The sequence below is a fragment of the Musa acuminata genome, chromosome BXJ1-1 (genome assembly GCF_036884655.1).
Source record: "Musa acuminata AAA Group cultivar baxijiao chromosome BXJ1-1, Cavendish_Baxijiao_AAA, whole genome shotgun sequence".
Taxonomy (NCBI): Eukaryota; Viridiplantae; Streptophyta; class Magnoliopsida; order Zingiberales; family Musaceae; genus Musa; species Musa acuminata.
This window is the reverse complement of record NC_088327.1, coordinates 5,954,094-5,980,742: the sequence shown is the minus strand read 5'-3', so window position 1 is coordinate 5,980,742 and position 26,649 is coordinate 5,954,094. Positions and strand designations below refer to the sequence as shown.

Here is a 26,649-nt window from a genome sequence, read left to right as displayed (position 1 = left end):
AGGTTGAGGAGACTGGTGTTGTCGGAGGTGGGTGCGGATAGCCTGGATAACCAATACAATAATCATGGTGATGAAGTCCGGAAGCTGATGGGTCTGACTCTTCTAAGCATCACCCATCAGAGTGCTCTTCCCGGGCAACTTCCTGTGGCCTTTGGTTCCTCGACTTGCTCCAGGTGAGTCCAAGTGACCAGCCTTGAGCAGTAGCCATTGGATCCCCCACACGGCATCCTATTGGTCTGCGGTCCTTTTCTGCATTAACTCAGAGCCAGAAAGGCTAATGCTCATGGTTTTAGTTTCTTTCTTTCTCTCCTCTGTATTGTTTACAAGGCAGTTGACATTAATTATTATATGTCAAGCAAGTATTAGCTCTATCTGCCCAGCGACATGATGCAGAGATATCAGTAATATATTGTTGGCAAGGTACCAAGATGACATATGGATATAGACCTCATCAAGGTCTAGAATCAAGTCGGTGCACATGACAAGTGAAGCCTTAGTTCGATGGTGAACTCATACTATGATGAGTCTGTAACTCATACTATGGTGTACATGAGATCTAATCCAATAGCATAATATGCAAATGTAATATGAGATCTAATCCAATAGTGATTATATGCAAAGATGTGTCTTGGTCTCATCTATCTATCAGTAGATATAATTTGTCATAATTCAGCCAATGAAATAATTGACTCATTAACTTGATATACTTCAAAATAGTAAAGTCCAAATAAATATTAGTAAACTAATTCTACTCCTGAAAAATTTACTTTGAGACTAAACCTGAAACACAATTCAAGCATTACTTAAGCCATCAATCAAAATTGTGTTGTGGTACCGTACCTCAGAGGCCTTTCCAACTTGTTCCACATGAAGAACATTTGCCGCCAGGTGCAGGAAGAAGATGTTTGGATGTTTAAAGATCAACAAATCCAAAATAACGGATCAAATTTCTCAACACAGGTATTTTTCTGATGGATCCAATGTGACCTGCCATGATTTGATATGAAACAAACAAATAGATTGTATTGTTAAATTTGTTGTGGAAAACACATGTAATAATAAGAGAGAGAACTTGGGAAATGGTAGAATTATTATTTTGTGACCAAAATGAGCATGATTCAAGCCATGGCAATAAATTGGGTCCTTTCTAATCACCAATTACTTAATCACACAGCAGAGATATGCAGAGAATTCAAGTGAATCTATCATGTGAAAGAAGATCAAGAAGCAGTCTGTTTGGTTATGGATATAAATGCATGTAATAATGAATAAATCTCACACATCAAGGCATCTATTAATATGAACAAGGCATCCACTTGAACTGAAAGCAGAGGCAAACTTAACAACTTAGATGGAAGTGATTGTTACTAATTTATTGCCAGAAAGCTTGACATCAAATGATATAAGGTAATGTAGCTACTGATTGGATACAACTGCAAAGCAGTATCCATATTAAACAGATGCATGGTTGCATAAAGTCAAACAAATTACATTTAACTGAACACGAGAATCCAGCAAGTTTCTCTCATTACAAAGAATGATAATCCTGAAAACTAAATCAAAGTGCATCCATGATTTAGTTTTACCTCCCAGTTAACTTGTTTAATAGAACAGAAAAAAATCTTGATTTATATCATATATCATGATGTGCCCAATCCAACTCATTGGCTAAAAGGAGACGACATCAGAAATTCCAAACCATCAATGAGATAGGTATTGAAAAAATTATACTCCAATTGAAATGTCTGATAGAGGTTTATTCAGCATTTTGAGTCACATACCTGACTTGATTCAGAGTCTGAAAACTCATGGGTGCCCACTGCAGGCTACACAAGCCAGTGCGCTGAATTGACATCCTCATGTGCCCACAAGAACCTAACCCTCACTGGTGCAATCTTTGGAAGCCAATACATGTTCTCGACAGATCATGGTTTTATACATTCATGAAATAAATGATGAGTTCCTTCACAAAGAAAATGAGTTTGCGAAGATTCATCTGTGAACTAGATCCAAGATAGTAGCCAGGATTGAAGATGATCAGAAGGCACAGAGAAAAAAGCCAATGAAAATATCATGTTATTGCAACTTCCATTGCAGATTTGCTTTACCAAAGAGGAACCTATCCAAGAGTCCAAACCCTTAACTCTCTCTTCAATTGAACTATAAACATGGATAAATTGAATAAGTTAAAGATATACAGCAAACCATAAGATCTCTTTAAAAGCAACACATATTTGCACATTGCCAGTTCCTTACCGAGAGGATAACATTTTTTTCCTCTCAATCTCTCTCTCCTTTTGACCTATGCTACTGCCCCTATTTCCCACTATTCACTTGTTTTTACAGGCCTTCCATCGAGCATCCCTCATGGCATGATCTTAAAGCACTCGTAACAGAATTTGCACAGCATAGCAAGCTGGCAGCATGGCACATAAATGGTGAGGCCACTCATGATGTTTGACATGTATCACAGCACTGATTTCCACCTTGCCCCTTCCCTTTTTGTCTTTGCCTGAAGATAAATCAAGCAAAACACCATATTCATAAATCATCACTCACTAAGAGCCCAAAGTTGTGCTCATGAGTGGTGTGATACATAATGCAATACCCAAATCAATCGGATCTAATTTGACTAGACTTGAATCTAATTCTAACTCAAATAGATTGATTACTAATCAATAATTTTATAAATTAATATTTTAGTTTTCTTCTTAAGTGATTCAAATCAAGATCAACTCTTTATCCTATCCAGAATCAAACACATAAATCACACAGGATCTATTTGATTGGTATTTAATTAGTCCTTGACTGAGGTCTCAGAAACCTGTCTCTAATTGCAGTAAACTGCATATAATCTAAACCAACATAATTTTGGACAAGAATAATACCACAAATATGCATTAGATAAATAATTTCTGTTAGTATGCAATGTAGAAAGTGCTCCACTAAGCAGGTATTATGGGAAAGAATGACAAGCTACCAAAATCCTGTGAAATCATCCCTAATACTTTTCAGAAGTGCTCAATTTCTTACTCGTGGGCAACCATGCTGGAGGATCAACAAATTTATAGGGATGAAGAGGTTGTGGATGTAAGCATGACCAAAATCATAATCCTTTAGTTGTAGCTATTCCATTTGCTCACCTGGTTTGGAAAAAAATAATATGCAAAACGGAACTCCTTTGAGAAGCTCTTTTGCATTAAACCCGGCTTCCAAGTAACCAATGCCCTCCATCAAAGTGACCAAAACCATCTAATGAGATACGCCAAAATCAGATGTAAAGCTGAACTATCACCTGGACAAATCAAAACCAAAAAATGATATGGTATTTTCACATTGGAGGGTCTCATTGTTTATTCAAAGTAAGAACTCATGACCCACAACACATGGTTGGCAACGACAATGCAAACTTGAAGTGTAATAAAGCCACCGACAGTTTTTGAAGAGAAACCTGAACTCAGTCATGGTGTACTTGTTCTGAGGAAAGACCACAAGAACCATGCTCTGGTGATGGTGGAAGAGATGAGGTAGAGAATCATATTGAACTCGTCACGAAGAAAGAGGCAATGGGAATGGAACTAGAAGGATCATTGTGGAGGGTCAAAAGAGAAGCTAGCATCACAAATCCGCAAGAAAAAGAAAGCGCTCAGATGAGTAAAATGGGATCACAAAACTGCTACATTTTGGACAATTCTCACATTAAGTCATATAGGATCCTTCAGGATGAGCATCAAATTAATTAGAAGGATCCCAACCGTGATGGAGGCAACATTGTTGTCTATGACGCTTTTCCTTCTTTCTCTTCCTCTTTGTCCTGGCCTTTGTTTTTGCCTTCACTAAGGTCTGCCACCCTTCACCTTTCATACATTTTGAAAGCACTGTGCCTCTCCTATGCCATCTTCCTCATCTTCTCCAATATTTAAGCTGCAATTTGCCAGTCATCCGGCTTATTCAAACCCTTCATGAGCTTTCAAATGTATCAGGCTGGGTCATTAGCCAAGCATCGAGCACATCCAAACATGTTTCAGACCAAGCCTTCCATCTCATTCCATATAGTGACCGTTGAAGCTCCCCAATATAAGACAGCCAGCTTTGGATATCGTACTCATAAGCTCCAACGACTCCTCCAATTGTTCCTTCATCACGTGACCGGCTAACATGTAAAAGTAAGCACATGAGTCTGGCCTCAATCCTTGCTTTCATCATTGCATCGAGGAACTCATGCCCTCTAGAAGTCTTCCCTGACTTACAAGACCCACTAATGAGAATGGCGTGTATGTCATGGCATCAGCTGCGATACATTATGCTTCATTTCCAGAAACACCTGCATAACCTAGTCCATTCTCTCCCTTGAACAGAGTGCCTGGATCAGAGCGGTGTACAAAACTGCATGAGGTTCACATCCCTTCTGCTGCATCTCTTTTAGGAACCCATGTCCATCCTCCATCTTCCTTGGAGCAGCAAAATCATCGAGCAAAGTGTTAAAAACGACATCAGGCAAAAATATGACACCTTTCATCGGCAAGAATACAAATTTTGCGTCTATGAGCTTTCCCCAGATTGCACCAGCTGTAGAGGACATATGTGAGGTGGTTAACATTAGCGGGAACGGAGTGTTCGTCGGGCTCACAGCCGTTCTCGGGCATTTCATCGAGCACCTCGAAGGCCTTGGCGACCATACGAGCGGCCGCAAACGGCCATACGAATCCGACGCAGAGGTCGGCGGTCTCCTGGCGGACTCTACTCGACGGGGCGGAAACGGCGATCATGGCGCGGCTGGCGGCGGGCGCGAAGTGTAACTTGCGGACGCGACGTTATCCTGATGAGCACAAGCCTTCTGCAACAACAAGAGGTGGCGATCATCTGCACTCGTCTTCTCCCAAGTATTTAACATTTGTTGCTTGCATGACAACAGGGCAGAAGGTAAATAATAATAATAATAATAATAATAATAATATTATTATTATTATTATTATTGTTATTATTATTGTTATTATTATTATTATTATTATTATTATTATTATAAACTTAATTAAGTATATAATTGTTTAAAATCTCAATGATTGGTCAACTTCAAATAGTTGAGACTTATAATAATAATATTTATTATTATTATTATTATTTATTAAAATATTTTTTATAATTTTTAAAATATATAAACTCAAAAAATAAAAAAATGAAAAATAATTAACTTTTGTTTTCATTCAGCAAATACCCTTTTAATTATCTTCTATTTAAATTTTTTACTTAACAATTTTGCCGTCTAAATATCTCGATCCACCGAAATACCTGTAGCAGAGTCCAACAGAACCCACAAGAATTTGGTGCTGATACTGTGGGAGGATGATGAGTATACAGTCCTGGTAATGATAGAAGAAACCACAGACAACCATCATTTCTCCTCCTATGATCCATCGAGCTTCCATGTGGATGCACACTCCCTGTTTCCTCTCTCCCCTCGTCCCAAGCCTTTTGGAATGGCCTCTTCGCTCCAATCCCTTGCAACTTGAGGAGCAAAATTTGCTTTCGGCATGCAGCCACCACAACAAAGACATGATGAACAGAGATCTGCTGGGACTCTTCTTACTCTAACTTCACCCTTCATTTCTCTATCTCATTCTATCCTAATTTACATAAGTAATAATTGGATATAAATATATGCTTCTACTCCTATATATTTAGTGGGGTCAAACAACATTCGTTATATATTGGAACAACAATCTGCGAGACAGCATTCATTATCTTGCGTTTGAAATCTCTGCTCATCCCAATGCATAACTGTGCGAGTCCAAAGGCTGCTGGTTGCAGAACCAGATTTGGGCACAGTCATTGCTTCTGACAAAGATGGGAGATCACGAGACATGAACCGCAATTCTGCCACCCACTCATGGTCCCCTTTCCCCTTCATTTCCATACCTCACAGAGATGGTGGAGCTCATGCCATGATGCTCAGCTGTTGCAGTGTTGTCTGGCTTGGCTTTGTGAGATGCAGCTGCGCCAAGTTCATGGTACTCATGTTAGGCCTTTAAAGTGGGACAGCATTTATTACAGCTAAACTTGTCTCAGACAAACATATGGTTTAATATTACAACTTGAGCAGTTTAGCCTGAAAGATCCAATTACAAACGCGTCTTTACTCCACAGACAAAGAAGAGAACCATAAAGAATGGAGGTAGGATTTTTGGAGATATAAATATGTAATGAGGCCAAGACAGGATACTTAGCTGCTAAGGACACAAGACCTCAGGCTTTGTTATGGCTAATCCTGATGCCTCACAGATCAGCTCAAATCCATTTTCTCTGCAGCCTCCCAGCTCACAAGATTGAGATTGAGCAGAACCAGGAAAAGATCTATTTGGAGTGTCCTCTCCATCTATCGAACTGTTGACGCACTCCAAAACAAATTAACTTGTAAGAAGGTGTAGATTACGTTTATTTGTCGGAAAAATCCTGTCTTGCTTCACAAAGCTTGAAACAATTCAGAGGATCTATGGATCAAACAAGGAACAGAAGTGAACAGAACAGTGGTGAATTAGTTTCTTGGTCACTTTGGTATACATCTTCCCTATCAAACGGTTAAGCAAAATCAAAAGAGAAGGGAAGAAAAAGAAGAAGAGGAGAAAAAGGATCAAACTTTACTCCTAGAAGAATGAGAAGAGTTACAAGATGGGTCTTTGATGCTGAATTCATGGCGGAAGAGGCCCGAAGAAGACGAATTAATCAGTACTCGGGCATGAGATGGGAGATCTTCCCCTCGTCAGCGGCCATCATGGCTGCCTGCTCCGTGACCCGAAGCCAGATGCAAACCGCGGTGAAACTGAGCACCAAGCTGAGAAGCCCGCTCCCGAGACCAATCCCGACAATGGCGAGCACCGAGAGACCCCTCCCCTTTATGGGCGGCAGGGGATACCCGTAAAGGTCCCGGTTGCCGATGAAGGAGCTGGCGTTGAACCGCGGCAGCCCCGGCGAGATGCCCGACCGGTTGGCGAGCAGGACAGGGATGGGGCCCTCGAGGCGGTTGTAGGAGACGTCGAAGGTGGAGAGGCGGACGAGGAGGCCAAGCTGGTCGGGGATGGGGCCGGAGAGAAGGTTGGAGTGGAGGTCGATGACGTTGAGGTAGGCGCAGAGAGCGAGCTGCGGAGGGATGGGGCCGCTGAGGCGGTTGGAGGAGAGGTTGAGGACGGCGAGGTTGAGGAGGGCGGAGAGCTCCGGCGGGATGGGGCCGGCGAGCTGGTTGGAGGAGAGGTCGAGGGACTGGAGGTTGGTGCAGTTGGAGACGTAGGGGGAGATGGCGCCGCCGAGGGCGAGGCCGGCGAGGGAGAGCTTGTAGATCCGCCCGTTGTTGCAGGTGACGCCGTGGAGGTAGGAGGTGAAGCCGTTGCAGGGGGCAGCGAAGTTGGCCCGGGTCCAGTTCCGGAGACTGCCACTGGGGTCCGTCAGGGACCGCCGGAGGTCGGAGAGGCACGCCTCGTCGTCGTTCTTTGCGAGGCCCCGGGGAAGGAGGAGGAGCTCGACAAGAAGGAGAATCCCCACCCACCAAAGCGGAGGCGACGGCGGCGCCATTAGAGCAAAGCAAGAAGAAGTAATGGAGTGGGAAGAGACAAAAATGAGACGTTTGCGGGAGAGAGGTCGAGGGAGAGAGGAGGGGATCTTTGTTGAAGGTATCATCTTACCCAACGAGGACCCAACTCCGACCTGGATTCTGATCCATATCTAAACGTTAGATGGTGATGGATTTGGCCAAATCGAAGACACCTTGTCACTGCAAAGATATGATGTTGTTCGTTCCTTGGTATAGCGAATATTTCTGCACCAATTGTAGGATGAAACGTAGATCCTAAATCAAATCCATCGAAACATAATAGTTATGTTAGTACCAAATAAACATCAGATACGGTGAATTCTTGATCGATGAGCAGACGTAATCTTGACAAGTTCGATGAACTATAGTGACACGTCTTGTTCAGAAATGAGCCTAACATGTCAAACTCAAAACACATTCGGCCATTCCACTGCTTTCAACTCTTATAACTACCACTGTAAACATCTCTTTTTCTCCCTTCTCTGATACCACAAACAATCAAGTGGTATCGTCACTTGTGTTTCGTCTTCTGGCGGGGGTGTTAAGTTGGGAGTGGAAAGTGTCCTAATCGTAGGTGGGTGACCGCCCCACTATAACAACAAGGACACACAGATGGCACATTTTTTCTACGGCTGCTCCGCTCTTGCGTCGCGTCCACTCTTACCACTGCCACCTTAGATTCTTGCATACGTAACAGGAGCAGACTCGGAAGGCTGGCGATGGAAACCACCACCACCATCGCCACCGCCTCGGGAGAAAGAGACGGGGTACGTTGTAAAAGGTCTTTTTGCACCTCAAAGAGTTCGATCAACTGACCAAGAGTAGAACACCGGTGAGAAAAGGCTCGGTTGTCGCCGGGGACGAAAGGCTTTGGGGGTGGGATGAATGACACATTAATTCGATCAATCAACAAACCAAACACAACTGAGAAAAGGCTCCCAGGGACGAAGGGCTTTGGGGGTGAGATAAATGACACATTAATTTGATAGATTAAACTAGATTGCATAGTCCCTGTGTTATCATACACATGTAAGTCTGCATTGCCGAACTAATATGTGATCACAATTACTTCATGTCATGTCTTCATCAGGCCTATCTTAATCTATATTATTAGAGGATGACGACGACGACACGAGGACAACAATAAAGGTCGAAAATCCTAATTATTTGATATCGACAGTCTATAATATTACACATGATTTTCAAATTAATATAACAAATTATACATAATTACATTAATATAAACTAAGAATAATTGAGGAAGTAGCATTTTATGTTATGACATAACATGTTATGAGTTGTTTGAGTTGTTGGGAACACACCATGTTATGTTATGACCCTTTCATGCTTCTAATATCTTTATTTTCTATTAAAAATGAATTTATCATTAAGATCATGATTCTAAAGGTCAGAATACTCCATCATTCATGGAGTTCTATGCCATTAATCCATTGCACAAGCAAAGATATAAAAAAGACCTCTGAAAGCAAATCACACAAGAGAAGAATGTTGGTGAGGGTGACTAACATGATAGATTCAGTAGGCAAGTGTTAAGATGATAAACACGACATTTTATCTGCGATGAGAAATTGAAAACACAACTAAAAAACATATACTATCTTATTAAATTAATTTTCACTTGATGAATACATGCCATAATAATTACCTTATTGAGCATAGCGAACAGGACAGGTCCGAGATCACCACCTCTGCAACACAAACTTGAGCAACTGCATGGAACATACAAGATAAAACTTTAAGCCTCGTTCGAAGATCTTGAATATTTAACTTTATCAAAAGAGAGAGTTGCGGGAGAAAGATGAACGGATCTACCTTGTATAATATAAAGTGTAATAACTTGTTGGTGGTAGAAAAGAGCAAGTCTTGGCAGTATTAGCATCTTCTCATAACTTTATCATCAGGTTACTGCTTTACCTTACATAATTAATCAAGTTTGGGGTAATCAAAGATGAGAAGGTTAAAAAGGGAATGTTGAATGTTGAAGTAAATGTTTTAACAACATATATTAAATTGTAGATTGATAATATTCTAGAAAAGGAAAGTATTGAATTATCATATGAACACAAACAAATTTACATGGCCAGATACAGTAGCTGAAATTAAAGAACATGTATAATGTGTTGGCTAAAAAACTACTTATAATCCAATGGAATTGGTAACAGCTTAAAAAGTGCAATTTAAAACAAGATGCATAAAGGCATTATCAGCAATCTATGAGAAGATACCGACTTAACCTTGAAACAAGTTTAAAATAGAGCTCATGATAGAACTCACCTATTTAAGTTAATTATGCATGATAGTTGTCCAAGTTTATGCAACTGGGACTTTGCAGCAAATGTCAAAGATTTCATCTAAAGGTGCATGATCACCCGTCCCTTCATCTTTTCTTGCATACAACAGCTGCTTCCCTCTGAATACAAGAATACCACCCTGAAAGAAGATAAAATATTGTAAGAAAGTCCAGATGCAAGTGATCTGAGCTCTGGATAGAGTAAGTGAAGAAAGGAACAACCTGCTGCAGGACACTGGCCTTATCATCCGGAGTGGCTGCAATGGTATAGTTCTTGCCTGCCTTTTTGATAGAATCCCATCTTGAAAACACCTTTGCCTGTTGAATAACGACGAAAGAATTAGCAGCTTCACTCAAGTAGACAGATACCCAATTTTAACTAATGTAGAACAAACAACGAACATACACTGGCAGGATTGAAAAAAGTGCGGCCCAAACCATAATACAAGCCCAAGACTTCATAAGCCTGGAGACATAAAATCAAGAGAATTTATTCTCCCGAATTGCAAGTGAAACAGGAACATGTCACATGGTCCATTACCTTCCTATCTGGGTCTGCATATAGGCAATCTAGGGGAAAGGGCAGCTGTCCAACAACAAAATTAGCATAATTTAGTGGTTAAAGATGGCATAATAATTTTATTAACAATAACAATTAGATTTCTTTTACAGAACATATCAAAAAGCAAACTAGGACGTGAACTTTGAGGAACTTAAGATAAAAGCACCATGTTTCTTGAATGTTGAATGTAATTGATGATGCATATAAGCATTTCATGCCGCATAAGCAACTTCTCCAACATACAAGCTATGTCTATAATTTGGTTAGTTTTCCCAATAATTACCAACATTGACTGCACAGTTGATGAAAGTTCCCTAAAACAAGAAAACCATTTCACCAATTCCAAAGTGTTTTCCAATCAAACGGAAAAGAACTAAATTTAGTAACTTCACTTTCTTGCAAAACTTATTAAATGTTTCCAACAACTCACTTCTGAACAAGGCTTGTAACTGAGACTAGATTAGAGTCACTAGACGGCAGTAAAATTGCAGCATGTTGAACAAGAACTGGAGATTTAGTTGAAAACCTGTCTAATTTATAATAATAAACAATGAGTAATAATGTAACTTCAACCAAACTGAAATCAACAACTAGGATTTCACTTGCATGACAATTCATGTAATTATATTTATGCAAGTAAAGAATCCATGCTTTATTAAATTCTATTTGTTAAAAAAGAAATACAAAACCAGTAAGATCATCACCCGTTCAGCAAGAATGCGAGCTCTGTCAGGAGTACCAACACCAACTGCAATTAACTTAATTCCAGCCGAATCAAATCTTGGCATTGAGTCTTTCAAAACTGAAGCAAGTTCCCAACTAATTGATGAAGAGAGGAAAGAAGATATATTATCAGCCAATTGTGTGTCCTACAACTAGTTGACTTCAAAGGATTCTCTCTTACCAGCAAATACATCCAAAATGCCTTAAAAGTGCAACCACAGCTACTCCCTGATAAGACAAAAAGAAAATTCCTATTATTCAGGGATGACACAAGAGAAATGCTTGTCAAAACTTGAAACCTAGACTTTTCTTTTCTTCACATTAAGTTTTACACAATCTCAAACTTAGAACCAATATTTATTTCTTACAAAAGACACAACAAAAAAAAAATTCTAACAAATTTCAGTAGACTGTGGTGAAAAACTCTTTGAAAGTTTTATACACATAATTAAAAATCAAGAACATTGGTCACAAACAGACTCATTGCTATAACCTTGTAACACAATATCCACTCTCGAATTTTAAATGATTTAAATATTCTGCTCAGACAAGAAGCTCTGAACAAGCATATCCTCTAATCTCATCTTGATATTAGTCAGGATATGATGTGTAGTAGTTTATGCTTAAGGGGAACAGGAGAGGATTTTTAGTTTTATAGAAATACTATCCACTAAATCACGACCCCAACCAATAATGCATCCAACAACAGATATCCTTGATAGATTATACGACGATTAGTACCCACAAGAAGCTAGTTACTCTCTTTCCCTTAGAGATGCTCTATTGGCAGATACTGAGCGTCTATGGCATGAAGCTTAAAATTCGGAACATAATTTACATAGATTTCGAGAAAAAGGTACAGATTTTGCGAGAAGCAGGGTCGGACTTCACCCTGACACTACCCCAAGAGGAATTAATTCTTACCGATTTATATAAGAAGGAGCTCAACCACAACAGGTTAACCGATTTAGAAGGAGCAACAAGCAATCAATTTTGCTTATTTGCTATAAGATTAGAGAAAGAACAGAAGCAACCTCACACCTCGTTTTGGTCCCACAGATCCTTAAACAACACGGGCTCACCGGTGGACGCCGCCAAGACACTGACGCCGCCAAGAACCTCCCAGGTGCTCGCATCGGCGGCGGCCAAGGGAGAAGGATTCGCTGATGCAGCTCGGCGGACCGTAAGCTGCAGGCGACGGGGGAGGGACGGAGCGGCGAGATCGGTCAAAGAGACGGAGGGCTTCCGCAACGGCGGCGAGGAGCGGGGCGATAAGCGAGGCAGAGACAACGCGAGCGATCGGGGCGAGAGGATCGCCATAACTGATCACCTCGAGGAGGAAGTGGAGGAGAAGGAGAAGCCCTAATTCGGAGAGCACCACACGCGGCCCGCTGTCAGCTTTGTAGTGGTGGAGACGAAGACACACAGCAAATCTTTCCAGTAACGGAAAGGGGTTACTATACGGCTATGAACTAGCAAACGTGGCAAAAGCTGCTGCACCCGGAACCTCTGTGAACGCACCTCGCTCTCTGTTATTTACTTGAGACAATTTAGTAATGAAAAACGAAAGTATTTTCTAAGCACAAATATAAGCCATCAAAACTATCAGCACTGCACAGATTTTAAAGGATCGCAGTGGAGCTTGACTGATAACGTTATTCGACATGATGAGTGAATCAATCTAAGTTTTAGTTGAAATTACAAAGTTGTGAGTTACCAACTTGTGGATAGTGGACACACTTAGGACCGTCAATCACCTCTTGTAATAAAATGACAAAGTATGTTTGATGGACCTCCTTAGCATTTCGATTTTTTAGATTTAAAAAATTATATTAAATTTTTAAAATTATGAAATTGAAACATCTAACTATATTTTTATTTATTCGATTTTATTAATAAAAATATATATTAAAAAAAATTAACGTTTCAGTTGATGATATCGGACGGCTTCAATTGTAACGAATGATAATGTTGTTGACAACCAGAGGTTAGGATTGCTTTGTATTTACGTCAATATCAACACAATTGTTGAGTAATCCTTTTGTCACTCTACAATTATATTGACACTGCACGATAACTACATCGATATCGATATAAATACAAAACTACGAAAGAATTGCTTGACAAATGTATCGACATAAATACAAAACGACCATCATCTTTTGTCACTGTTCTTATCATCCACAAAAGCCACTCATAGCCTCCAGTAGTGTCATCATCCGCTATCATCGACACCGTCCAACACCATCAACTAGAATATTAAAATTATATTTTTATATTTCCATCAATAAAATCGACGACCGATCACATTATGATAAACGAAACTGTTTGACTCTCACACAACTTTAGGGATTTTAATGTACATTTTTTTATATTTAAAAATTAAAATACTAAAGAGGCCTGGAGCACAATTATTTTTTCCCGCTCAACGTGTTCATTTGACGAAGCAACATCTCAATGCATTTCAGCAAAATTTTCTCAGGATTTATGATGCACTACATATAGAAATTGAGTCAGGTTGATCACAACATAAGCATGTACAGGGCACAAGAGAATCTTTTGCTTCTAATAACAAAGCACATCTAACGAAACAGGAAGAGAGGTATTCAGAATCTACAAATAAAACAATCTAAACAGTGGGCAATATATACAAGACAGCAAGTTACCAATGAAAAAGAATAATACACAAAGCACTTCCCCATTCGATAAGCAACAGTTCACAATATGAAGAAAACAATACCATACATGTGACGTCAAAACTATGGGATCATCTGAACAATCATTTCAGAGCTTTAGGTGCATCAGGTTCATCTTCCTCGAGATCACTAAAAGACACGTCCTCGTGGTACATAGCAATGGTGAGACTCCCTGAACAAACAATATCACCTGTTTCATCTTTCAGCCAGTCGTCATCATCATCATCATCCGACCTTTCGATGGATGCGCTAGACACAATGCTGAGCTCCACAAGGCGAGATGTTGGTGGCCCTTCTTCGACAATGGATTTGTCAATGAATTCTATATGTGCTACTTGAACTGGGTACTTCTCAGTGTAAATGATTTGCTGACTCTCAGTTGATGAGGTTTCATAAGCATCTGTCGATGATGTGACCTGCTTTAAAGGTGGAAATGAGGTTTCCTCCGACTTCCTGTAGACATCAACTAGCCTCTGTGAATCTGATTTATTCTGATTCTGCAGTTTCTGTAGCAACAAGGCTCTGGCTTCCACGACCTGCAGATATGGATAATCTTCAAATGAGCCATTTTTTAAAAGAATGAAAAAAAAGATTTTAGATGTGCCTTTAGATACAGAGATCTAGATGTGTTTCAGATAAGATTTTATGAGATCCAAAATTTTAAAAAATGAAGACTCCTCTTATCAGTTATCTTAATTTACGGTATGCATGACATTGAAAACAATAGATACTATGTTTTGAGATGCCAATTAAAATAAAAGTATACTAGACCACTTGGAATCAATTTTCTTGCCTTTCATCCTATCAGAAAAACCTATCATATGCTATATTCTAATCAGAAGCATATAGCATCTTCTTATATGATATGTTGGAAGCATGTCAATAAGTGACACAGGACAATTTTGAATTGAAAGAAATGCATCCAGATTTTCTGGAATATGTGAATTTGTTTTATCAAAACATTTCTAAAAGTAATTAGATCAATATTAAAGATTAAAATTCTAAGAGACAAAGAAAATAAGCTCGAGTTGGCTGTTAGAAATTCGGAAATGATCTTAGTTCTATAACACTGGGTGGCTGAAAACCAAAGATATCACCATGGCTAAGTCTAAAGCTGAATCATATCTGAACTGGTTATCTGAGTCAGCAAAAAATTAACTTTTTTTACCCTTTTTCTCTTCTTCCTTTTTATTTGCCATGTCCACTAGGCTTTCATCAAGCCCCTTGATCACATGGTCTTTTTCAATATCACCAGCATTATTACTGTAGCCATCATTTCCTAATGTCCATCAGCTTAAGCATAGAATGTAAAGCTCGAGTACTAAAAGCTTGTTACTTCACACAAAACAGTTAACCGCACATAATGGTGCTACCCTTTATTAAGATTTATAACCAAGTCTATATAGCCATCACCATGTTATATGATTGTAAGTATTAATTTTCCACCAAATTAATGACTTTTAAAACTTCGTTCAGAACAGTCCATTTTCTCATTTCCAGTGAAGTTTATATGTCAAGGTGCTTTCTCATTAAGAAATTTCAAGCAATATGTCATATCTAAAGAGAAATTAGTCAAAGCATTTCAGATACCAGAGAATATCTTGTTAAGAATAAGCAACCTACCTGGGGTGTTGAGAGAAGTTCGGCATCATGCTTATTGAGTCTAGGATGCAAAAGCACAAAATAGGTTTTCCAAAAGTACCCTTCGCTCATGTGGGTTGGACAAAGTTCAATTCTTAAAGCAATCAATCTTGGCGAAAGGCGTTCAACGGTCAGTGCATGTTCTAATTGCGCATCAGACATTTCAAAATCTAAAAGATGAAAGAAGAAAGAAGCGGTTGTTAAAAGAAAACAGAAGTATTTAAATAAGCTACAAACATCCAGCACTCTGAAGAACAGACAAAAATTGAAAACAAAATCTATTAATAAAATTCTTGAACCTAGTTAAAATATGTCAGGCATCCATGCTTAAATATATCAAGAGAAGCAACCACAAAAAAACTTCTCCCTGTTTCAGCAATAAAATGGATACAGTAGTTGGCACACAAATGAATCTGCAAGATACACAAATAGTGATAATCTATCAGTTATCTGTAAGATAGGAAAGATAGTGATAAATTATCAGATATCTGTAAGATATACAAATAGTGATAATCTATCAGTTATCTGTAAGATAGGAAAGATCTCATTGTTGGAACAAATAAGAATTTAAATAGTATTATGAAGTCTAATAGCAACAATTGAACAGTGTTCCATATCCGAGATGTTCCAAGACCAATGATCAGGTACCATCTGTTCCAGAAAACAATACCACCATGAACCACAATATTTCAGACTAACTCAGGTTGGGTTTATAAATCCTTTATAAAACAACATGATCTTCACAACAAATCGATAACTTCCATCTTCGAGGCAGATTCAGATTTGAACTTTGCCTCTCACTGAAAACTCAAGGTTTGTTCTTTGGAGAAACAAAACAAAGGATTTATTATTTTGGGGCATTCTCAAGTTATCTTGTCCCTTGTCAGGATTTCATTTTAATACTAAAATTGCAAACAGAAAAGGTTAAATCTTCGTACAAATCAATGAAACACAAAGATACACTTTCCTATAAACCAACTACTAATGGAGTTTATGATAGTCCCTCATCGGTCTAGTTCTTGAATTAGAACTTGTTACAGATTCAAACGATTAACATCAGGTTTAGAGTTAATCATGAAATTTTATCTAAATCAACGTGGTACCTTCTCAACTTTGAGCTGCACACAACATTCAACACCATGAAACAATGCTCAAAAGGATGACAGGGGAACCTGATTTTGTTTTCCCTTGTGACTATATTTGTATTACAAATTCAACAACAACAATTAAATTGTTGCCATTAGGGATAGAGAAGGTCCCCTCAATTTCTTCTGATGCCATGTTTCTCCTAAAGTATATCCATTATATAAAATTAGTAATCAACCACCCAACACATAATCTGATAATTTTGTCCTAATTTTGACAATAAATCACCTTATAAAATTTACACAAATATGTAGCATGTCTTTACTTAAGGTCAGGCAGCATGACAATCTAGCAAATAAATTGCTCTGATTCCAATAAGAGTGGAAGTAGTGATATTTAGTAGAACATGGACCGGAAACACTGGCCTTCAGAACTGTGGACTAGGAATACAGCTCCTTTTAGCAAAACTAACACTGCTGACAAGTTCCCGAAAACGTTATGTAGCTGCATAGCAACAAAAACCATGTCACGCCAACCAAACTCAGTGGAAGATAAACTTCCAAGGAAGCTTTACTGAAGTACTGCAGGCATTCCATCATAATTAAGTATCAAAATTGACCAAAAATCAATTCTGAGGAGTAATCATTATTGAAGTACTGCAGGCATTCCATCAACAATTTACTCGTGGATTAAACCGAAAAAAGGGAGAATGAGTATTATGCAACTAACATCAATTTAGCAAACAATATAGTGAAGTAACCATGCATCCTAACCTATTTGTATTAGGCAAATAGACAACGGAAGATATCTACATCAGATCAATGTGAACAGAAGAAGACATATTACCATCAGAATCTTCGTCATCTGATAGCAGTGGGAAATCCAACCATGTCTCCGGATGCATCGAGATGTTCCGGACAAACGCCATGACCTCTTCCGTGATGCCAATAGCGCCGCCACTAAAGCTATCATCGTCTTCTTTCTCCTCCTCCTGCTCCTCCTCTTCGTCCTCTTCTTCGGCTTGAAGCGGAAGAAAATTGGAGGCAATCTTGGATATCTCCGAGACGCCCATATTGCCAGAAATCTTGGAGAACCCAGACCTGAATCTCCCACCGATCTCCGCGAAATCGTGCCGGATCCCAGTCATCGCCGCGGAATCGGAGGCCTCCGCCTGGCCGTTGTCGCTGGGGGGCGGGGGATCGTGGCGGCGGCCGGAATCGCCGTCGGAGGATTGGGAAGGAGGGGCGAGGAAGGAGGCAACGCCCCAGAATTGGCGGGCTAGGGTTTTGGAGAGCTCGGAGAGGTCCTCCTTGACGCCACGGCTCGGATCGACCTCCTCCTCGCCGGTTCCGTCATCCGATCCGAGGGGTCTGGACTCGGCCGTTGCAGCCCGGGCAGCGATCTCGTCGGCTCCGCTATCGCTGCGGTGATCGGGGATGAGGGAGTCGGCCAGAGACCTCGCCAGCCATGACATGGCGGTGGTTATTCTTCTTCGTCGCCGTCCGTGTTGATGGTGTTGCTTCCAATGGGAAGAAAGCGGTCAATTTGCAGCGCCGACGGGGTTCGGTTTCGAAGACCCCCACCGCATCGCATTCAGTCATCATGCAAATGCTGCGGGATGGTTAGAGATATGGCTTACATAGCCGAATAAAGTAAGCAGGCCGGTGCTTTATGGGCTTAGATGGAAGCCCATGAAAGGTATCGGCCCAAAGGCTTATTCTAATTATACATTATCTCTTATAATTAATTATTTTTAATATTTTGATCCTTATATTTTTAAAAGTTATATTAAAATTTTTATATTAAAATATTAAGATTCTTATATAATATTTAAAAAAATAATTTTATAAGATTATAAATTAAGAGAAAAAAATTTATTAAAGCAACGGGTAAAATATTCAATATAACTTTTGAAAGTATAAAGATCGAGATACTAAAAATAGTTAATTACAAAGGATAATATATAATTAACTTTTAAATTGATGATAATTTGTTCAAGACAATGCCATTAGAATTAATAAAATAGATAAACACTAGTAAATTTAAGAGATTACGATACTTGAGCTAAAAATATAAATTTGAATGACTCCATTGAAATCTTGCATAGGTAATAACATAGTACATTAGGAATATCATTTTATGATATTTCGATCCAATATATCATATATTAGTGGCAATCAAATTATTAAGATAAATTAACTACGTAATTAGTTAATCAATTATTATTTCCTAAAAGAAAGATAAAAATACAACACCCTCTCATATCAGATATAGGAAAAGCATGGATTAATTTATAAAATTAAATGAATCCACTAATTTTAACTATGGTTTAAATATCTTTAAGCCATGGTTTAGACTCATCAAATTAATTAATTCAGTTATCAGGTAAGTAAAATAAAAAGATCGAAGCGATTGTGTCACCAAAAATCTACTAAAAGATGATGATTATTGTGTTAGCATGGCTTAGTTAACATTGAAAGTGGTTTCTAATAATAAATTTGTATTGAATAGTATCGGTCTATATATGCTATAATAATGTATGATACTTACTCACTGATCAAGGATTAAGTATTTGAAAATTAATGTTTAGATCTTTAGACTAAATATTATCTTTAATCATTATCACCTATATAAAGAAAAGGTATTCAAAAGATTATTCTTCTCAACCATGTCATAAATATTCTAACATATACAATAAAATAATGGCACCACATTTGTAATTATTAGTTGAAATTTACCTCAGTATTTAGGATAACATATCGTAAAAAGATATTAGTATTTGATAAGATCAAATTTGATGATTATTTGACTCTATGAAATTGATTCGATGCACGTCCAAAAAAAAAGAGCTGTTGACAAAATCTTTTGACAATCGAATTAGTACGTATTCATTCATAGTCATTAAAACTCATAAATACTAATTCAATTTATTTTAAATAAAAAATATATGAAAAGTTACTTTATATATCATTAATCTTGTAAGATAATTCAACGAAAGAATATATCATTTAAAGTCTTCGATAGGTGCAGTATAAGATTCCACGTGTTGTGCCCTCATTGATTGAAAACTATGGTTATATCAGTATTTAATATTTAATGTGTGTTATGCGCATTAATTTGATTAATTAATGCCTATCCCATCTTAATTAGTGTGGCGTGGTTTTAGCCCGGCCCACATTATCTCGGCCCAGCCCCATATCAGCCCTCACTTGATACGTTTGGGCTCACAACCTCAGCCGCCGCGCCGTCCCGTTCTCGAAGACTCCGCACCTTGCATCCCTGGCAACGCCCAAACAGACTGGTATCTCCTCCCAATTCTCCCGGGATTTCCATTTCCTATGTGGATCTTGTCCTCTCCCGTTGCTGATCAAGTAGGAGACTTCTTGCGTCTGTAGTCTTGGTAGATGGTGAAACCCTGATCTCGCGAGGATGCAGTTGAGGGTTTCCTCGTACGAGGACGTGAAGGAGTCGGCTCAGGCGAGGGCCGCCCAGCCCCGCGCCTCCCGGCGGCTCCTGCTTAAGGTCCTGCTGCCTCTCCTCGCCCTAGGCGTCGGATTCTCGGTCTTCGGCATGTACCTGACGCGGCTGCAGGGCGCCGCCCCTGTTGTCGCTGCCTTCCGGCCCTGCGTCGAGAAGCCGGCCGGCCTGGAGCGATGGATCCAGCCGCCGTCCGATTTGATGCACTCGATGAGCGACGAAGAGCTCTTCTGGCGGGCGTCGTGGGTGCCGCTGGTGAAGAAGTACCCGTTCAAGTGGGTTCCCAAAGTCGCGTTCATGTTCTTGACCAGGGGGCCTCTCCCGCTCTCCCCTCTCTGGGAGAGGTTCTTCAGAGGGAACGAAGGCCGTTACTCGATCTACGTCCATACGCATCCGTCTTACAAGATTAACTTCACTTCGGACTCGGCTTTCTTCAAGAGGCAGATCCCTAGTAAGGTATTCTATCCATCATCCCACTAAAAAAACTGAAGCTTTTAACTTTTTTGCTGCTTTGTATTGTGGATCGTCCTTGATAACGTACCAAATCTACAAAATTGCATCTTGGGAATAGCTTAAATAAAATGTCTGATGGACATTTCTTAAGTTTGCTTGAGTGTCTCAGCTTTCAGTCAGTTGGCTTTTATCAGAGATATCGCGCACAAGGCTGCCTTGGGTTAGATGTTACTCGAGGACGAGTTGTCCATGTGGTTTATCCAACCCTGTGCTAATGCAGATTTTCTGAGAATGGATGTTTCTGACAAGTCAATATTCTTTGCTTTGCAGAGCATCTATGGATTGACAGTTAAAAAAAATGAGAAAGTGTCTTGTAAAGAATAATGTTAAATCAAAATTAACTTCCTTCTCCCATGGAAACCAAGAATCCTAACTTGTCAAATTTAAATTTTAAATTTATAGCTATCTTCTCCGCTTGAATTAATAAAAAGTTATCCAGGGTTGGTTGTACTAATATTAGGGTGTACTTATGTTAGGTTACTGCTTAGATAGACGTTAAGAAGGATTAGCCACAGGCTATCAACGTCCTTCGTTCAAAGTGTATGCAATCAGTTGGTCTGGCCTTGTTCATGTGGCTTCCTCAGCTACCAAAAGAGTGGTATCGTACTCTATTGTAAGTTGCTAATTTTAATTGGATCATGTTAGTAGCCTATCGTTGATCGTATTTTCTGAAGGACTCAATGTCAACAAAGATAGGACAAGTAAAAGTTTACAGAGGAGATAGGAAAAAAAGTAATGTTTGGGATATTAAATTGGTGAAAATTTTGTTTCTTGTAGAATCTAATGTAGATATTTGATATGCAGTATATCACACCTTCTCTATCTTACTTGTGATGGACTTCTTTTCTCAATTACTAAGGACTCTTATAGATAACTTCGAGAGGAACAGAAATTGAGCCTTGTCGTGATCTCCCCTTCTGGAGGAAAGGGAGATCGAACGGAGGAACAGGGAAGGGCTGCAGAGGAGGGGGAAGTCAGGATTAGGGGAAGATTGGAGTAGAAGAAGATGGTAACGAGCTAGATGATATTGCAAGATGGGGAAACTAAGTGTGAGGCCGGGATGGGTCAGCCCATGTGCCAAGCCATATGTCAGGATAGGCCACTTCATGCTTGAGCCAAGACATCCTTGCAATCATGCCATGCCAACTTGGTCTTAGCCTGCTGATCCCTGGTCCGTGATTTAAAAAGCGCTAGCTGTCAAAAAGCGTTAAGGTCCAAAAACGCCCGAGGCGCTAGGTGCTCGTCCGAGCGAAGCGAGGTGCTAAAATATAAAATATAAAATATAATTAATAAATATAATTATTTAAATAAAAATATGATATTAAATTAAAAAAATCTTACAAAATCATAATATCACATTAACAAAAAATCTCAAAATTCAAAACAATAACAATAATTTTAAATAAATAAAAATTAACAGTATTAAAATCAAAATAATATATTATTAATCTAATAAATAAAAAAAATATTGTTATTAGTGTACTGTTAATATGCTGTTAACAGTATACTATCGAGTCGATGTGAGAAGAGGTAGCAGCGAGAGTGGAAGCGGTGAGCAACGACAGTGACAGCGGGACGGGGAGCGATGAGTGGTGATAGTGGCAGCGGTAGCGGCGAGCAGCGACAACGGGAGCGAGAGCGGTGATAGTGGCAGTGGTAGCAGCGAGCAGCGGGAGCGACGACAGTGGTAGCGGTAGCAGCGAGCAGCAGCAGCGATGAGCAGGGTTAGGGTTGGGAAGTCGCGAGAGGAAGGCTGATATCAGTGCTTTAGTTGGTTCGATTGAACCAACTAAAGCATTGGAGACCGAACCAGACCTAAAACGTTGGTTCGATCGCCTGGTTTAACCTTGGCGCTCGCCCGAAGCGCCAGGCGCCTGGGCTCGGACGAGTGCCCAGGTGGTGCCTCTTTGAAGTGTGCCGTCTGGAAATGAAGCGAGGCGTTTGGGCCTCGCCTTGTCTCGCCCAAGCGCCTATTGAAATCACTGCCCCTGGTCCAGCATGGACTTGGCACAAGCTACAGAGCAGTGCACAACACTACAGTAGCACATGTTGTTGCCAGTCATTTCTTGTCGTAGGTTAGGGAATTCTAGAATTTGGCATCGGAATCAATATACAAATTCGTGTGTAGGTTTAATCAATATTATTTTAGTTTTCATGCCTGGTGCTTATGTCCAAATGAGGTGCACTTTGATGGATTGGTTTTATTTTGATGCAATCAAGGTGCCTTGTGTTTGCTTGTCTTGTTTTGTGCATTCAAAACTACTATTGTAATGTACATTGATGCAATTGATAAGTTTTCAAGTTGGTCCATTATGAACTTTAATGGGCTTTTATTGTGCTTAATATGCATATTCGATTGATGATATAAATGCCTCATAGAACAAAGGTTGATTCATATATTGTGTGAGATACAACAGAGATATAAAGACAATCTGTCACGACTCAAGCTTGATGGGCTAACTAGCCCATCAACTTTATTTGATCTAAACCACTAATCAAAATGCTTAAGCTGAAGTTGATAGTAGTATACTCATCAGACCTTTATAAGTCAATCTTAGTCTTTTTCATTTCTGATGTGGGACTAATCGAGGTGTTATAGTTTTCCCCACTTAAGGGCTTGGCGTTCTTGTTAAGTGCCAGCATAGCCCAAATCAAACCCTAGTATGGTGCATGTAAGACATAGCCCAGTAGTGGTACCACATCGTGACGACTCCTCTGACTCCATCCACGAGTAGCCCTTTCTTACTTGAACCCTCTCACCATGCCTAAATACCAATTGTCACGACTTGGGCCTAATGGGCTAATTAGCACATCAACTTCGTTTGACCTAGACTATTGGTCAAAATGCTTAAGTTGAAGTTGATAGTAGTATATTTATCAGACCTCTATAAGCCAATTTTAGTCTTGAGTGAGAGAAATTGTAACACTCTGATTAGTCCCACATCGGAAGTGAGCAAAATTAAGATTGACTTCTAAGGGTCTGATGAGTATACTATTATCAACTTCAGCTTAACTATTTTGGCCAGTTGTTTGGATCAAAAGAAGTTGATAGCCAATTAGCTTATCAAGCCCGAGTCGTGAGATTTAATATTAGAGCTGACCTAGTGTTTGGGTATGGTGGGGGGCTTGAGTATGAAATGGCTACCTGTGGATGGAGTCAGAGGATTCGTCATGACATAGAGCCACTACTGGGCTACGTTTTACATGCACAATGTTAGGATTTAATCTGAGCTACGTTGGGCTTTGACGAGGACGACAAGCCCTTGAGTGGGAAAAATTGTAACACCTCGATTAGTCCTACATCAGAAGGGGGCAAAATTAAGATTGACTTATGAGGATTTGATGAGTGTACTACTATCAACTTCAGCTTAAGTATTTTGAACGTGGTTTACGTTAAACGAAGTTGATGGACCAATTAGCTTATAAGCTCTGGTCGTGACGCAATCACATCATGATAGGTGGCTTTTATGAAAGGAGCTTGATGAATTTAGTTCAAATGCATTTAACTCTTAATTTTTGGTAAGGTTGAGTGTTGTATGGTCTAAAATCAAATTAGTCTGGACAAGAAATCCTGGGATTGATTCGAACATTGATTTGTATTGTAAAACCATGCTTTTGAGTGACCTATTTAGATATAATGCATACTGTTGATTCTTGAAGATGATAATCAGTTTATGAGTGTTTAGAAGAGGTTGGACCAAAAAGAGTGCTTGGTTCAGCAGTAGGATAACTAGCCTAGGAGTTACAACACTTCCCAATAAATACATGTTATACTTTACAGCGGCATCAGATTTCTGCAACATTGAGGTCAACAAGCCTCCAGAACCTGATCAAGCAACACTCAGAATTATTTTATGGTGCAAGGACAACCATGATGTATTTTTTCATATCATAGATTGATTCGATTAAGAATATGCTTTTCTTGTCATAAATTAGTTTGGTTTGTTTATCTTTTGACCCGAGGAATCATGGGGTAATCAATTAGAATGTTGTTATGGTTAGTCTTCTCAAAATGACACGGTGGGAGCAGTTTTGTTAATTACTCATTTGTGATACTGTTGCCAGTATGAACTTTTAAAATACTGGGAATTGCATTGTCTTTTATTTATATCTAATTCATTAGACAAATGGTTTTATTGGACTCTTAATTGATTTAAACATGTAATGCATAGGTCTCTGAGTGGGGGCAGATGAGTATGTGTGATGCTGAAAGACGGCTCCTTGCAAATGCATTACTTGATCTGTCGAATGAACGGTTCGTGCTGTTGTCTGAGTCGTGCATTCCATTATCAAATTTCAACATCACCTACCAATACTTGATAAGATCAAGGTATAGCTTTGTCGGGCTGATTGATGATCCAGGTCCGTATGGAAGGGGAAGATATAACCCGAACATGGCACCAGAAGTGAACATCGACCAATGGCGTAAGGCATCTCAGTGGTTTGAGGTGAATAGGAAACTGGCTCTTAGCATAGTCAAAGATACTACTTACTATCCAAAATTCGAAAGGTTCTGCAAGCCACATTGTTATGTGGATGAACATTACTTCCCTACGATGCTCTTCATAGAATCAGCCAATCTTTTGGCCAACAGAAGCATTACATTGGTAGACTGGTCAAGAGGTGGTGCTCACCCAGCAACCTTCGGCGGGGTCGATGTAACAGAAGCATTTCTCAAGAAAATCCTTGGGGGACAAAATTGTTCATACAATAACCAACCTTCATCTCTCTGTCACCTTTTCGCAAGGAAGTTTGCTCCAAGCACACTGGAGCCTCTCTTACAATTGGCACCCACTTTGCTTGGCTTTGGTTCGTAGCAGAGAATATGAAGGTAACAGCACATTGAAGTTCTACTAATGGTTGCTTTCTCGGATTTCAGGGGATCTACTAAAAACTAATCTGTTTTAGTAGTCAAATTATGTAAACCTATTCTCAACATAGCCTCACAAATTTTCTGTATAGCAAATTTACAATTATTCATTACTCTATACAAGTGACGGTCTTCGCATGAAAGAGTTGGGTTGCTGTGCTATTTATTGCTGCAGCACGTTATCATTCTGAGCTTATTATTTGATGTCCAAATTATTTAGTTAAAATCTTATTTTTCCAAATGTGATTTGTATTCTCTCCAAAATTATCTGTCAAAGTTTTGCAGCTTATCATCCTTTTATTGGAGTAACCTACCAATACTTCACAACATAGGAGTGTTACAGCTTTTCTGAGTCATTTCATGAACATAGACCCTTCTCCATTGGGATCATCTGCTGCAACACATTTGGTACTCTCAGCTGTCTTATTCTCACTTTTAATTATTGCTGTCCAATTCAATTGGAAAACATTATTCTTCTGAGATCTTACAATACAATTTAATGTGTATACATATGGAAGAATAAGGCTAGTCACTGTTTGGTAGATTACTGAAGAACTATCAAGAATGAAAACTTTTGTAGAGGGAAGTTTGGTCTTTCTGATTCACTCCGATGACAGGGATGACTTCTCTAATCATTTTCATTGTCTTTAATTAGCATATTTATTTTGGAATAGAAAAGAATAAAAAGGTACCCCATAGAGTGGAACTGTCGTAGCTCCCACTTCCGTTGCTCACCTGCCCCCGTCTTCCTCCTCAGTGGCGAATTATTAGGGCAAAAGCTGGCCAAGGACATGTATCCATTTGGCTTCACCCTATTCCGTCAAAGAGGATCCTTGGCGAAGAAGAAACAGCATCATGCAGTCTCATCAATGCACCCCCCACTCACTGCGCTGCTCATAAAACAAGCATTATATGTCTGCACAGTGGAGTTGGAACCCAAGCCGTAACTGTTCTCAACACTCTACTTTCCCATCCCGGTTGTGTGAGTTGCCAATGATGTCACAGAGGGATAAAAGCAGCATCTTGGACTGGAAGGAGGCATGGGCTTATAACCTTCTAATACTATGTCATTTTCTTCACTTAGCCATCATACAAGATCCAAGAGAGATGAAAGAAGCAAGAGGGGAGGTCTTTCTTTGCATTCAAGCAAATAGCCGGTTGGTGGTGGCAGTAACATCTCCCCGTAAA

General features: G+C 39.5%; 4 protein-coding genes across 8 annotated transcripts; 1 reads left to right on the top strand and 3 right to left on the bottom strand.

The window, feature by feature from the left end:
- Positions 1–6,513: 6,513 nt before the first annotated feature.
- Positions 6,514–10,018, bottom strand: LOC103985988 (receptor-like protein 44). Of its 4 annotated transcripts, none has more exons than XM_065137577.1 (3): positions 9,878–10,018; positions 9,249–9,312; positions 6,514–7,837 (listed from the first exon to the last, which is right to left on the bottom strand). In XM_065137577.1, exon 3 carries the CDS (start codon positions 7,666–7,668, stop codon positions 6,721–6,723), a length of 948 nt encoding a protein of 315 aa, XP_064993649.1. In that variant the 5' UTR covers positions 7,669–7,837; positions 9,249–9,312; positions 9,878–10,018; the 3' UTR covers positions 6,514–6,720. The 4 variants fall into 4 exon arrangements, with proteins under 4 accessions (XP_064993649.1, XP_064993703.1, XP_009402127.2 ...); XM_065137631.1 differs by having other exon boundaries at positions 6,514–7,807; XM_009403852.3 differs by lacking the exon at positions 9,878–10,018 and adding an exon at positions 9,416–9,492 and having other exon boundaries at positions 6,514–7,807.
- LOC135629807 (thioredoxin-like protein AAED1, chloroplastic) lies at positions 9,096–12,614 on the bottom strand. Its single transcript, XM_065137665.1, has 9 exons — positions 12,220–12,614; positions 11,360–11,406; positions 11,160–11,274; positions 10,435–10,479; positions 10,300–10,359; positions 10,116–10,211; positions 9,878–10,033; positions 9,416–9,517; positions 9,096–9,312 (listed from the first exon to the last, which is right to left on the bottom strand). Exons 1-7 carry the CDS (start codon positions 12,496–12,498, stop codon positions 9,914–9,916), a joined length of 762 nt encoding a protein of 253 aa, XP_064993737.1. The 5' UTR covers positions 12,499–12,614; the 3' UTR covers positions 9,096–9,312; positions 9,416–9,517; positions 9,878–9,913.
- A 1,233-nt stretch (positions 12,615–13,847) lies between these two features.
- Positions 13,848–18,208, bottom strand: LOC135629606 (uncharacterized). Its single transcript, XM_065137228.1, has 3 exons — positions 17,448–18,208; positions 15,498–15,685; positions 13,848–14,410 (listed from the first exon to the last, which is right to left on the bottom strand). The coding sequence occupies exons 1-3, from the start codon at positions 18,073–18,075 to the stop codon at positions 13,958–13,960; spliced, it is 1,269 nt and encodes a 422-aa protein (XP_064993300.1). The 5' UTR covers positions 18,076–18,208; the 3' UTR covers positions 13,848–13,957.
- A 1,609-nt stretch (positions 18,209–19,817) lies between these two features.
- On the top strand, positions 19,818–25,604 carry LOC135583561 (glycosyltransferase BC10-like). Of its 2 annotated transcripts, XM_065137129.1 has the most exons (3): positions 19,818–19,902; positions 19,997–20,534; positions 24,764–25,604. In XM_065137129.1, exons 2-3 carry the CDS (start codon positions 20,031–20,033, stop codon positions 25,406–25,408), a joined length of 1,149 nt encoding a protein of 382 aa, XP_064993201.1. In that variant the 5' UTR covers positions 19,818–19,902; positions 19,997–20,030; the 3' UTR covers positions 25,409–25,604. The 2 variants fall into 2 exon arrangements, with proteins under 2 accessions (XP_064993201.1, XP_064993137.1); XM_065137065.1 differs by having other exon boundaries at positions 19,843–20,534.
- The last annotated feature ends 1,045 nt before the right edge of the window (positions 25,605–26,649 follow it).

Coding starts and splice junctions, on each gene's coding strand:
- LOC103985988 (XM_065137577.1), bottom strand. CDS start 7,668: ATGATACCTTCAACAAAGATCCCCTCCTCTCTCCCTCGACCTCTCTCC.
- LOC135629807 (XM_065137665.1), bottom strand. CDS start 12,498: ATGGCGATCCTCTCGCCCCGATCGCTCGCGTTGTCTCTGCCTCGCTTA. Junction 11,407..12,219: donor ATCTGTGGGACCAAAACGAG/GTGTGAGGTTGC, acceptor TTGTCTTATCAG/GGAGTAGCTGTGGTTGCACT. Junction 11,275..11,359: donor CATTTTGGATGTATTTGCTG/GTAAGAGAGAAT, acceptor TTCATCAATTAG/TTGGGAACTTGCTTCAGTTT.
- LOC135629606 (XM_065137228.1), bottom strand. CDS start 18,075: ATGTCATGGCTGGCGAGGTCTCTGGCCGACTCCCTCATCCCCGATCAC. Junction 15,686..17,447: donor AGATGACGAAGATTCTGATG/GTAATATGTCTT, acceptor TTCATCTTTTAG/ATTTTGAAATGTCTGATGCG. Junction 14,411..15,497: donor AACTTCTCTCAACACCCCAG/GTAGGTTGCTTA, acceptor CCATATCTGCAG/GTCGTGGAAGCCAGAGCCTT.
- LOC135583561 (XM_065137129.1), top strand. CDS start 20,031: ATGCAGTTGAGGGTTTCCTCGTACGAGGACGTGAAGGAGTCGGCTCAG. Junction 20,535..24,763: donor AGAGGCAGATCCCTAGTAAG/GTATTCTATCCA, acceptor TGTAATGCATAG/GTCTCTGAGTGGGGGCAGAT.